The sequence below is a fragment of the Apodemus sylvaticus genome, chromosome 4 (genome assembly GCF_947179515.1).
Source record: "Apodemus sylvaticus chromosome 4, mApoSyl1.1, whole genome shotgun sequence".
Lineage (NCBI taxonomy): Eukaryota > Metazoa > Chordata > Mammalia > Rodentia > Muridae > Apodemus > Apodemus sylvaticus.
Genome location: NC_067475.1, coordinates 18909380 through 18922466, shown reverse-complemented (window position 1 = coordinate 18922466; position 13087 = coordinate 18909380). Strand labels below are relative to the sequence as shown.

General features: G+C 37.0%; 1 protein-coding gene across 10 annotated transcripts in view; it reads right to left on the bottom strand.

The window, feature by feature from the left end:
* LOC127682610 (guanylate-binding protein 1-like) overlaps positions 1 to 13087 on the bottom strand; it is a 265092-nt gene that overhangs the window by 50659 nt on the left and 201346 nt on the right. For 2 of the 10 annotated variants that reach the window (XM_052179063.1, XM_052179078.1), the window contains exons 5-10: positions 11391 to 11587; positions 10849 to 11091; positions 8693 to 8973; positions 7519 to 7731; positions 5638 to 5740; positions 5178 to 5371 (exon numbers count right to left, since the gene is read on the bottom strand). The exons of 5 other annotated variants lie outside the window; for them this stretch is intronic. In XM_052179063.1, the coding sequence (XP_052035023.1) occupies positions 5178 to 5371; positions 5638 to 5740; positions 7519 to 7731; positions 8693 to 8973; positions 10849 to 11091; positions 11391 to 11587 (1231 nt within the window). Of the gene's footprint in view, positions 1 to 5177; positions 5372 to 5637; positions 5741 to 7518; positions 7732 to 8692; positions 8974 to 10848; positions 11092 to 11390; positions 11588 to 13087 lie in introns of those variants that run through there. 3 more of the 10 variants (XM_052179066.1, XM_052179080.1, XM_052179077.1) reach the window with 2 other exon arrangements.

Genomic DNA, 13087 nt, shown 5'->3' with positions numbered 1-13087 from the left:
AAAGGATCAGACTGGAGTAGTCATTCTCATATCTGATAAAATAGATTTTCAACCAAAATTAATCAAAAGAGATGGGGACACTTCATACTCATAAAAGGAAAAAAATCCATCAGGATGACTCCACAATATTGAACATACATGCTCCAAATGCAACGGCACCCACATTCATAAAGAAACATTACTAAAGCTTAAACCACTTATCAAACCCCAAACATTAATAATGAGAGTCTTCAACATCCCACTTTTACTGAACGACAGGTCATTGAGACAGGATCTAAAATCAAGAAATACTGAAATTGAGTTTATGAATCAAAGGGACCTATCAGTGAGGAATTTAGTTTTCATATTCTATTCAGAAGCTAAGCCATGGACAATTTAGACCACTTGCTATCTATCCAAAATCAAAGGTATTCTACTTCTACAGTTTTGTAGCTGATTACCCTGATTTAGTCCCTTAAGGCTGCCCTACCCAGTGTCCAGTTAGCACCTCAAAATAACACAGCAGGAGGCAAGGTAAAGCTTCAATTGTGCTTCTCTAAGTAGAAGTCCCCAGGAGAAGTGGGGGAGAGAGGTACTCATTTCTGCCCTTTGTCTTGTACAACTCTTAGAGCTTGTGTTCACTGTGAGTTTGCATATTCAGATCATAAATTTATAAGAGGTTATAACAGAGAATGCCTACATACATATACACTAAGAACAAAATTATCTGGCTTAACTTTCACCATTTGTCACTGGCTTACAGGGTCTTTGGAAGTTTAAAACTGTAACTAGGCCATCCTTGAAGTCTTGTTTTAACAAACTCAATCAATATCTTATCTCCTGTTTTTGCTCCTGCAGTGTATATCTTCTTTATGACCATCATTTAATGATTTCTGTAACACCTTGTAATAAGCCCTAAGTCTTAGTCATCTGCTGTTATCTCAGAAGCAATAAAGAAGTCCTGTTATAAAAGGAACTCTGTTTATGTGCATGTTGCCATTTGGAAACATTAGTAACCCTGGCATGCTAGATGTTTCTGTAGAATAAACATTCTTTGTCTTTTCATACTATCTGAGTTCATAGCTCTGATAGCCTTCATAAAAAAATTAGAGAAATCTCATACTAGCAATTAAAAGTACACCTCAAAGGTCTAGAAAAAAGGAAGCAAACACACCCAAGAGGAGTACATGGCAAGAAATAATCAACTCAGGGTTGACATCAATCTATTAGAAACAGAGAAGAGTTCAAAAAATCAACCAAACAAAGGCCTGGTTATTTGAGAAAATTGTTCTTTTGGAAAAACAACAAGATAGATAAACCCTTATCCAAACTAACTAAAAGGCAGAAAGACAGTATCCAAATTAATAAAATCATAAATGAAAAGGGAGACATAAGAGACACTGAAGAAATACAAAGAATTCTTTGGTCTTACTTCAAAAGCCAGTACTTTAGAAAAGTGGAAAATCTAAATGAAATGAATGATTTTGAAAGATTTTCTACATGGATAGGACTTAAATCAAGATCAGATAAACTATTTAAACAGTCCTAAAAACACCCAAGTGAATAGAAGCAGTTATTAAAAGTCTCCTAACAACAACAACAACAACAAACTCCAGATAGTTTTAGTGCAGAATTATACCTGAAATTCATAGAAGTAATGCCAATACTTCTCAAACTATTGCACAAAATAGAAACAGAAAATACGTTACCAAATACATTGTATGAGGTCACACCCTGATACCTAAACCGCACACTCAACAAAGGATGAGAACCTCAGACCAATTTCTCTTATGAACATTAATGAAAGGATATTCAATAAAATACATTCAAACTGAATCAAAAATAACATCCACCATGATGAAGTAGTCTTCAAACCAGGGATGCAGAAATGGCTCAATTTATGAAAATCAATAAATGTAATCTACTATATAAATGTACTGAAAGGAAAAATAACTCATGTGATCATCTCACAATAGCTGGAAAGGCCTTTGACAAAAATCTATTAACCCTTCATATTAAAAGTCATGGAGATATCAAGGATTTAAGGTTTATACGTAACCATAATTAAAGCAATATACAGCAAGCCAATACTTAACATCAAATTAAATTGATTTAATTAAGTGAAATCAATATTACAAAAAGAACAAAAAGGATAAGGCTGCCCACTCTATCCCTATCTATTCAATATAGTATTTGAAGTTCTCGATAGAGCAATAAGACTACTAAAGGAGATCATGGAGATACAAATTGGAAAGGAAGATGTCAAAGTATCACTGTTCTTAGGCAATATGATAGTATACATAAACAACCACCAAAATTCTACCAGAGAACTCCTACTGCTGACAAATACTTTCATCAATGTGCTGGCTAGATACAAAATCAACTAAAAAAGACTGATTAGCCCTTTTTTACACAAAGGATACATGGGCTGAGAAAGAAATTAGGGAAACAACACCTGTTACAATAACAACAAATAATATAAAATATTTTGGTGTAACTAACCTAGCAAGTGAAAGACTTATATGACAAGAATTTCAAGTCCCTGCAGGAAGATATCAAGAGCCAGAAAGATCTCTTCAATGTATGGATCAGTAGGATTAACATACACAGTGAAAGTGACAATCTTACCAAAAACAATCTACAGATTCAATGCAATCTCCATCATAATTCCAACATATGTTTTTACAATCCTTAAAAGAGCAATTCTCAATTTCATATAGAAAAACAAAAACAAAAAAAAAAAACAGAAAAGCTATAACAATCTTGTACAGTTAAGCACTCCTGGATGAATCACCATCCTTGATTTCAAGATATCCTATAGATCAATAGTAATTAAAGCTAAATGGTATTGGCATAAAAACAGACTGGTTGATCAATGGAATAGAATCAAAGACCCAGAAATAAACGTACACATCTATGGACAGTTGGCTTATGACAAAGAAGCCAAAACCATGCAATAACAAAATTAAACAATCTTCAACAAATTGTGCTGGTCTAACTGAAAGTCTATATGTAGAAGATTTCAAATAGACCCATAATTATCACCTTGCACAAAACTCAAGTCCAAGTAGATCACAGACCTCAATATCAAACTGAACACACTAAATCTAAGAGAAAAGAAAGTGGGGGAAGTACCTTGAATTCATTGGTGTGGCAGAGGAGACAAATTTCTGAACACAGCATCAATAGCTCAGGAATTAAGATAAACAATAAATGGCGTCTCATGAAACTGAAACGCTTTTACAAGACTAAGGAACCCATTAATAGGGCAAAATGGCAGTCTACAAAATGGGAAAGTATTTCCATCAATCCTACATATGACAGAGGACTAATATCCAAAATATGTAAAGAACTCAAGAAATTGAACACCAACAAATGAATTAAAAATGGGGTACAGAGCTAAACAGAGAATTCTCAACAGAGGAATCTCAAATGGCTGAGAAGCACTTAAAGAAATCTTTAATGTCCTTAGTGAGGGAAATGCAAATCAAATCTACCCTGAAAATCCATCTTATACTCATCAGGATGCCTAAGATCAAAATCTCAAGTGGCAGCAAATGCTGGCAATGATGAGGAGAAAGAAGAACACTCTTCTACTGCTGGCTGGGGTGCAAACTTGTAAAAAAATCACGTTGAAAGTCAATTTGGCAGCTTCTCAGAAAATTGGGAATAGTTTTATCTCAAGATCCATCTATACCACTCCTGTATACATACCCCAGAGATTCCCCCCCCACCCCCAATACCACAGGGACACTTCTTCAACTGTGTTCATAGCAGATTTATTTGTAAAAGCCAGAAGCAGGAAACAACCTAGATGTCTCTGAACTGGAGAATGGATAAAGAAAATGTGATACATCTACAAAATATAATAGTATTCAGCTATTAAAATCAATGACACCATGAATTTTGCAGGCAAATGGCTGGAACTTGAGTTTATCATTCTGAGTGAGGTAACACAGAACCAGAAAGATATACATGGTTTGTACTCATTTATAATTTGACATTAGCCATAAATGCAGAATAACCATGCTAATCCACATACCCAAAGTAACTGAATAATGAGGAAATCCCAAGGGAGAATGTGTGACTCTCACACAGAGGGGGAAACAAAAGATTCATCAGACTTGGATGGAGGGAGGGAACTGTGTGAGAGATGATGAGGGGAATGAGGATGGTGACCAGGTTTGGAGAGATAGGGCAGGAGAGGCTTAGAGTGATACTGGAAATCAAAGGAAGACATCTCTTGGACAGGCTGGAGACCTGGGTTGGGGGAGATCCTAGGGATGATACTAGCTGAGATTCCTATCAGAAGGAGATATAGAGACTGAACTGGTCACCCCCTGTAACTAGGCAGGACTTCCAGTGGAAGGAGGGGTATGTCAACCCAACCATAGATCCTTTAACTTAAAATTTGTTCTACCTACCAGATGTATAGGGATAAAGATGTAGCAGAGACTGTGGGAATGGCCAGTTAATGACTGGTTCAACTTGAGAACTATCCCCAATGGGAGAAGGCCAACCCCTGACACTATTAATGATTTTCTTCTATCTTTATAGACTGTAACCTAGTATAACTGTTTCTTGAGAGGCTTCATTCAGCAGCATATGAAAACACATGCAGAGACCCACAGCCAAACATCAGGTTGAATCTTATGGAAGAGTTGGAGATAAAACTGAGGAAAGGGGTTTGGGGGCGATCAAGGACTTTACAAAAAGACATATAGAATCAACTGACCTAGGCCCATAGAAACACCCAGAGACTGACCCTCCAATTTTAGAGCATACAGGGCTTTGACTTAGGACCCACCCCACCTTTTGGAGCAAATGTGAAGTTTGGCCTTCCTGTGGTTCCACTAACAGTTGGAGCAGGGGCTGTATCTGACATTGCTGCCTACCATTGGATCCCCTTCCCCTACTTGGACTTCATGATTGGGTCTCAGTAGCAGAGTCCTGCTAGGACTAGATATCCTACAGTGGGTGGTACCAAAGAGGGCTTACTCCTCTATGAGAAGAAGGGGAAAGTGGAATGGGGGTAAGGAATTATAAGGGCAGAACTGGGAGGAGAGAAGGGAGGCACTGCAATGATGAAAAAAAATTACAAGAGAAAACAAACAAACAAATAGCCAAAACACCAAAAGCAAATAAAACCTAATGAACCAAAGAACCCAGGGCAATCAGAATTTGGTGCAGCCAGGTACCTGAATTTTAAGGGAAATGATTCTTTCTTGCTCTGCCATGAGCTCTTTCCGTTCCTGCTCCATCTTCTTGGTCATCTGTTTCATGAGCTCTTGATAACTCTTTTCCTTCTGTTCCATCAGCTGCTCATGCTTCTTTTGCATTTCCTCCACTGCTCTCTTTGCAGCTTCTGCGGTTTCAGCTTTTACACGTTCCACTGAGAAGAGAAAAAAGTAAAGGAGATGAGTAAGTTTTGAGCTGCTTTTGTTTTTTTACCACATTGTGGAATCTTTATCCTGGAAACTGGCTAATGAGGAGGAACACTGCCTTGTCTGCTGGTTTAAAAACAGCCACCATGAAGCTAAGAGTGACATTTGTCACTACAATAATATCTTTGTCTCTACAATGATGATGTCTTATGGACCAATATTGCAGCTCATGCTGAGAATTTCCAGCATCTGGAATCATCTCAGTAGCTCTTACCTTCAATCTGCTTTTCCTTTTCTGTGAGTGACTGGTCCATCTTTAGAAGTGTCTCAGCCACCTCCTCCTTGGACTCATTGTACTTTCTCAACATCTCTTCAGCCTAGATGTTGAAGTAAGATAGAATGAGGAAGTAAGTATGTAAGTTGAAGACAAATCATGCTTATTTCTTTCAATTTAATTTTATCAACTATGGAGCAAATACCTTGTAATTCAAATAGTATTTTAGGTTTAGGGTTTTAAAATGAACTTGAGGTCTCCCCCAGTCTCAGTCAGCTGACTCTATTCATCTGTCTGTATCTTTGATGCCTTATTCCCTTCAAAATATTTATTTTGTATGTTACCTTCAGCTAAATATGTTGATTTTCACTTAAAAATGTAACCATCTTTAATTGAAAAACAATTTTATCATACAATACATTCTGATCACATGTTTTCTTCCCTCCAATTGACCCAGATCCTCCAGGCCTCTTTACCCGCCCAACTCCTCTCCTTGCCTTTTCTTCCTTTCTCCTTTTAAAAAACAAACAGGTAAAGAACTCCCTACCAAAAAATAAATAAATAAATAAATAAATAAATAAATAAATAACTGTCACACAAAACCAAATCACTAAAACACAGAAGTGTAACTGTAATTAATATAAGAGCAAAAGATAAATAAAATAAACAAACAAAACCCATCCAAACACAGGGAGATAAAATGTCTACAACAATACCATTGACTTTGTTTTGTGTTGACTATACACTTTCCTGCATGGACCCTACCCTGAAGTATTAACTAGGAACTTATCCTTGTCATCTGGTCCAAACAAACCTCCTGGCATTAGACCATCCTTCCTGCCTTAATGACTTCTGCATATCAGTCTGAGAACATCTAGAATTCTGCCATAACATTTCAAAAAGAGTTACCATGGTGATTTGAATGAGAATGGCCCCCATGGACTCAAATATTTCCATGCTTAGTTATCAGGGAGTAAAAGTATTTGAGAATGATTTAGGGTATGGACTTAATCAAGCGAGTATGCCTAGTGCTTTAAGGTTTGAAAAACTTAGGTCAAGCCAGTGTCTGTACTTCAGGATATAAAGCTCTCTGCTTCTTTTCTAGCCCCATGTCTACCTGTGCGTCAACATGCTCCTCATCATGATGATAATGGACTAACTCTCTGAAGCTGTATATAAGCTCCACACTAGTTTTCTTTTAGAAGACTTGTCTTGGTCGAGGTGGCCATTTAAAAATAGTATGTAGCCAAATCTAATCTTGACCTCAAGTGCCTAAGTAGGGCAATTTAAAATGGCTAAGGGCAAAGACTACGTACTCTGAATTTTCATTCATGTTATAAAGCTCATTGACACTGTGATCTTGAGTGAGGTCTTAACTTCTTTCTGCCACAATTTCCTTTTCTTTCTCTGAGATAATAAAAATAATAAATACTTAATGGAATTGATGTCAGAACTCAATGAGGTAACTTCTACAAAACAGGGAGGACAATCTCTGTACCAACTGCTATTGCTATATTACTGGCCTGTAAGCTATCATTACCTAGAGTTTGTGAGAAAACTTAGTAGTTACTTGATTTGGTTATTCCTTAAATTACATTAGCCCTAGCTCCCTGAGAAGTACAGTAAACACTGGGGATAAATAAATAACTGTTGGATGATTAGATGAATAAATGAGAGAATGAATGATTTCTACAAATATTTCTTAGAGGTCCAATTGTACTCCGAAGGAAGAAGCTGCTATCTGTTTCATAGTTGACTACCTGTATGAATATAAGACAAAGGTACAGCCCACAGACAGCATTGTACCTTCCTTGCAGAGATTGACATTTGATGGAGATTCTATACCAAGCACGACAAAATGCTACCCACATATCCATTTACCTGGAGTCCCTTTCTAGGAGTCTGCTTATACATTTTCTCCAGTTCTTGTTTCTTTTGAAGATAAAGGTAGTAACCTCCTGGTTTATGAAATGAACCCTGCTTCACTTCTTCTTCCAGAGGGCCAAAGATCCTCTCCAGTAAATCTGAGCATCGAGCTGATGACATGTCCATGTTCTTCTTAACAAAGGCATCTCGCTTGCCTTCCAGCTGGGTCTGGTGGTGGACAGGAGGGAGATAAACAACAGACTACTGAATAATGTCTAAATGGGGCCACAGTCTTCACATTACTGTAAGATCTCCTCAGGTCTCTTCAGAAACTGGCCCTTTAGTTCATAAGTCTCTGAAGGAATCCTTCTGTATCTCTCCTGTTACACACGCTTCCTATCGTAGAAAGTGATTGTCAATGCACACATGCTACATCATAGGAAACCATTTAATTTTCAAGTCTCTGATTTTAGGGATAGCTCCTATCACAAAGGTTAATAGTTAGACAGGCTCCTGTGAACTCCTTGAATGTACCACTCCAATATTTTGGGTCCTTACCCTTTGTGGACAGATAATTCCTGGTGTGTAATTCAGGATGAGCAATAGCAATTTCAGAGGTCTCTAGTCAGATAATGAGTAACAAACACAGAGTACTAAGGCCAGAGACTTTACTAAAAGTACTCAATAAAAGAAAAAAATATATTTTTTTGATATTGTAAAATTCTGTGTTTTTTGTCACTATGAAGCTAATGAACAATGATGATGATGATGATGTGAATCTCGTCATATAGAGTAGATAATGGAATAGAATATCTATATACCTTACATCCTGAAAGTAACTTAGATAAGAAGATGACTATTTCCTACTGACACTGACTAGCTAGCTTCACTAGAAGTTTTGATCACAACAATGTATCATTAACAAAATCAGGGCATGCTAATCAGGGAGGGATCATCACTGATCAAATGTCCATGTTTTCTTATAATAAACAAAATGAAATTTTGTGGAAAATGTAGTTAACAAAAGTGCTTGATTTTTTTTATCAAAGTCCAGCAGAATCTAATCATTAAATAGTCACTAAATCTGTGCACATCACTGAGTATCCCTGCCTTGGAGACTAAAGACAATTCCTTCCTCTAAAAGACACACATTTTTCTTGACTATTAAGATGATGAGTGCCACGCTTACCCCTAATTCATTCTGGAAATTTTGGTCTACATCCATGAAAGAATTTTTCACAAAGATCTCAGTGGCCTCACTCTCACAGGTTCTGTGCAGGGCCAGCAGCTCCTGGAGTGTTTCTGTGGGCATCTGGATCTTCTGATTCATCTGTTCTTCATAGTGGGTGATGGCCTTTTGCACTGCTGCTGAGTTCTCTATCTGGGCCAAAGTCATCACAGCGCTCTCCATGCAGGGGAGAGACCCACTGCTGATGGCATTGACATAAGTCTCCACCAAGCTTTTTAGACCTATATAAAGGAGTTACAAAATGACTATTAGTCTCTGGACAGAGTACAGGATTTCTACAATTTTCTAAGAAAGAACACCAAAGGGATAATGTAATATAACCTGGAGATCCAGAAATCAAAGCCCAATTTTACTGCCTCTACATTTATCCCAGAGATGGATTTTGTATTGAATCTCTTAGGACAGGGTTCGGAAGGCTGGAAACACTGTATCTCCTTATTTTATCACCCCTCATTTTTTTTTAAAAAATTTCCTTCTCATTATCTTTCCTTTCTCTCTCATTAAATGGTCAACGAGAAAACTTGTCATCATCTTTCTCCTCTTCCTCTTCTTTTGTTGTGGTTGGGTGGATTTTGTTGCTGTTCTTTCTTACTTCTCTTCCTTCCTTCCTTCCTTCCTTCCTTCCTTCCTTCCTTCCTTCCTTCCTTCCTTCCTTCCTTCCTTCTTTCCTTCTTTTCTCACTTCCAAATTTTATTCCTTCTTTTCTTTCTTTTACTAACTTTAAGTGATACATGCTACTAGCACTGTTTCTACACTGTATAAATAGGTATATAGAATAACCTAAACATTCAGGTTTTCTTACACCTTTGCTCTTTGTAGGACTGAAAGCATGGCACCACAGGAACCAACTCTCAAGCAAGTAAGAGTAGATGTCAGGGCCTTCCTCTCAACAGTTCTATATGAGTTAGTCCTACATTTTCTTTTTTGTTTCTATAGTTGCGATGAATCATAGATTTTCTTTTTTTCTTTTGTTCAAATCTCTAATTACATTTTGTGCATGTGTTTTTTAAATTTGGTTTTTCTTTGTTTGTTTGTTTGTTGAAATAGTTTAGCTATATATCAAAGTTAACAGAAGTCTGAGAAATGTTAGAAATGATGAATTTGTATTTTTGATCCTCCTGCTTCCACTCCTACAAAAATAAGATTACGGATTTTCAGAGCTATACCAGTTCATATGGTGTTTGGATAAAACCAACATCTTTGTGAATGCTTGTAAATCATTCTATGATCTGATCAACATCCCGGGCCCATGAGGTGCCTGACTCTATGGTGTTCCCTATAAATATCCGTGGAAAAATCCATATTAAATTATCCGAAGACAAACAACTTCACACACTCCAAAATCTAATTTCTCCTAATATTACTTTCCCAATAAATAAGACAATATATAGGAAATTAAGAGATTCAGTCCAAGGTGTCATATTTGTAGTTCCTTCTTGGACCTACCATACTGTCATATTTTATTATAGTGTAAATGTTTAAATTTGGCATCAAAATATATTAGCTTCCATGTCTCTTTGACACTTTTTTTCCTTAGACACTTTTTTTCTGCCATAATTTTGTTCTAACCCAATGAATGATTACTTAATTCTACTCAAGTGTTATATGTCTATAAATTAGAGACCTTCCTACAAAGCTTGGAACCAATTTTACTTTCCTACTATCATGTTCTGCTCTATCAGGACATCACCACTGCATCATGACTCCACACCTCTCATGTATTCTCTTCTTTCAGTCACATAACTTCTACTTTCCTGAATTGGTAAGTCATGCCCTGCTTTACTCTGTTGCATTAGTCTAATGTGGTATTTGATCTTTTGTGACTTTCAGTTAGCCTCTCCATGAGTAAGGGAACCATGAGCAAGTGGAAATTGTTTTTCAGGTTACATTGGATTCTGATGATTTCCCCTCCCCTTTGTTATTACAAATATGAGATTCTGAGAAGTAGATTTACTTTCCAAGTAAATTCCACCAGGAGAGACATGCAATACATTTTCAACAACATCAACAATTGGTATTTGGTTTGGTTTGAAGTGGCTTTGTCAGTATCCTACAATGGGGAGAAGACCCAATAAGAGGTAGAAGGGATGACTCACGTTTCCCATTGATTATGATGCCACCAGACAGAGTCTTGACACCAGAATCACTGTAGATGTATGAGCTGAATTTTTCAAATTCTTCTGTAAATTCTTTATTCAGCTCCTCCTCCCGCATAAACTCTAGTTCCCTAAGTTGCTTCCTGTCAGCAGGCCTGTCGAAGATGAAGCATTTCCTCTTTGGGAAGAACTTCCTGATACACAGTCGTGGCTCATTAAATCTTTTAGTATTCTCATCAGTTCCTTAAGGAAGAATATATTAGATGCAGTAAACTTTAAATATTTTTTTAAAAATATATGAACCTTTTAATAATACAACTTTCCCAAAGCAAGGGGGTAATAATTTATGTAGAATGAGCAAAACCAAAACAAAAGGAATGAAAAAGAACAGGCCTTCCTCACTCAGCCAGGCTGGGTTTTCATTTCCCACAGTAGCACTGAGGAAAGCATAATTACAGGGTCAAGAATTTTACCAGGAATGCAGATATGATCCTTCTGTTCTTGTTACCATTATATCCCAAACTTCCATTGTCCCCATTTACCTTTTTTCAGAGCCAGTGAACTCTCCAGGTACTCATCAGGAGTGATAGATTTTCCATCTTCTTCTAGATCCAGAGAGAAATCCCTCAAAGTCCACACAAAGTTGGGAAAGAAGCCTACAAAGTTACCTGAGTCATCTACATCACTCTGATCAGGTGAAGACTTTGATTTGATTAGATCAGTAAGTTTTGTCACATAGCTGGCATACTCAGTTAAGAAATCTACAGGGAAAAGACCATTTATCATTATGTGGATCTCACTACTACCCCTTAAAAATAACATATTTATTTGTTAGCGTATTCATTTTCAGAAATAACTTGGTCACAAACACCTATTTTATATCTTCAATGGAAAAAGCACTGTCCCTGGGACAACCTTTTAAAATAAGCAAAAGAATGCCTGCACTATAGTTTATATCATACTTAAAGAGACAGACAATAATTACATGAATGAAATACAAAAAAAATCCTCAAATATTGCTAAAATTGTGATGCAGAAAAATAAACCAGTCCAAGCAATAGTAAGTCAAATCATGGATCTGCCCAAGGAGCTTGCACAATGTATTCTTCAAAGGGATACCTTTATTCTGCAAGATTCTTGGTTATCGAAAATCCAAACATGAGGGATAGCAGAACATTCCAAATAGAGGTTATATCACTTGTATACCCTTACACAGGAAAATGTGATTATATACTGAGTATAAATCAATCCTACCAGTGTGGTGGGGCACACCATCCAAAAGACCTACATAGACAAACCCTAGTCTTCAATTTGATTTACACTAAATGGAATACACTTTATGTAGAGAAGATATGATACAACATCATTTCTGAAGATTGTACTGCTGGCATTCTAATTGATAATCAAGAGTATAAGCAAAGAAATATTTGGTAGTTAACATATCCAAGACAAGATAAACTTAGAGTTTGTCATGGAAGGTATGTAGCAGCAATAGAGGGGGTTGTTCCCTAATTGGTTCTCAATTTGTTCAATAAAGAAGGCCAGGAGCCAATTGCAGCTTCGAAGGGACAGGTAGGACTTCCGGGTCCCAGGAGGAAAAGGACACACAGGAAAAGAACAGAGACTTTTGGGCGAGGTTTCAGGAGGAGAAGCACAATACAATCATGTAAGATATTGGAGGAGCTAGAAATAGTGGCCCCTATCACTGCAAGATAGGCAAGGGGGTTGGCAGAGGGTAGCTAATACAAGTCATTACATTTAGGGCAGGAGGAGAGACAGGGATAATAAATTATTAAGTGCACACATTTCCAAGCAGAAGGTATTTGAGAACAGTAATTGTGCTCGTAAGCTAATTCTAAAGTAATAAAGCTACCTGAGTGTTTTTGATTGCCCAAAGGTGGGCAGAGAGAGAAACCTGGTTAGTGATGACTGCTTGGTAAAGCTAAGCCTGGAGGAACAAAAGGGAACTGGGAAAGGCTAGAGTGCATGCAACGGCTTAAGGGTTCCAGCTCATAGGCAAAGGTGATAGCATGTTTTTAAAACTAAACACAACATAGAGAATATGTCAATGTAAGGAAGTAACTCTGCTAATGGAGCTGAGAAGGGTAGAAAAATGACATCTTGTATACTAGGAAATGGTTATATCAAGTGATTTCTATGTTTTAAATCTGAACAATTGTGTGAATGATAGGAAACATTAATACAATTAGAAACATAGAGGAAGAAGAGATTTTGCTAA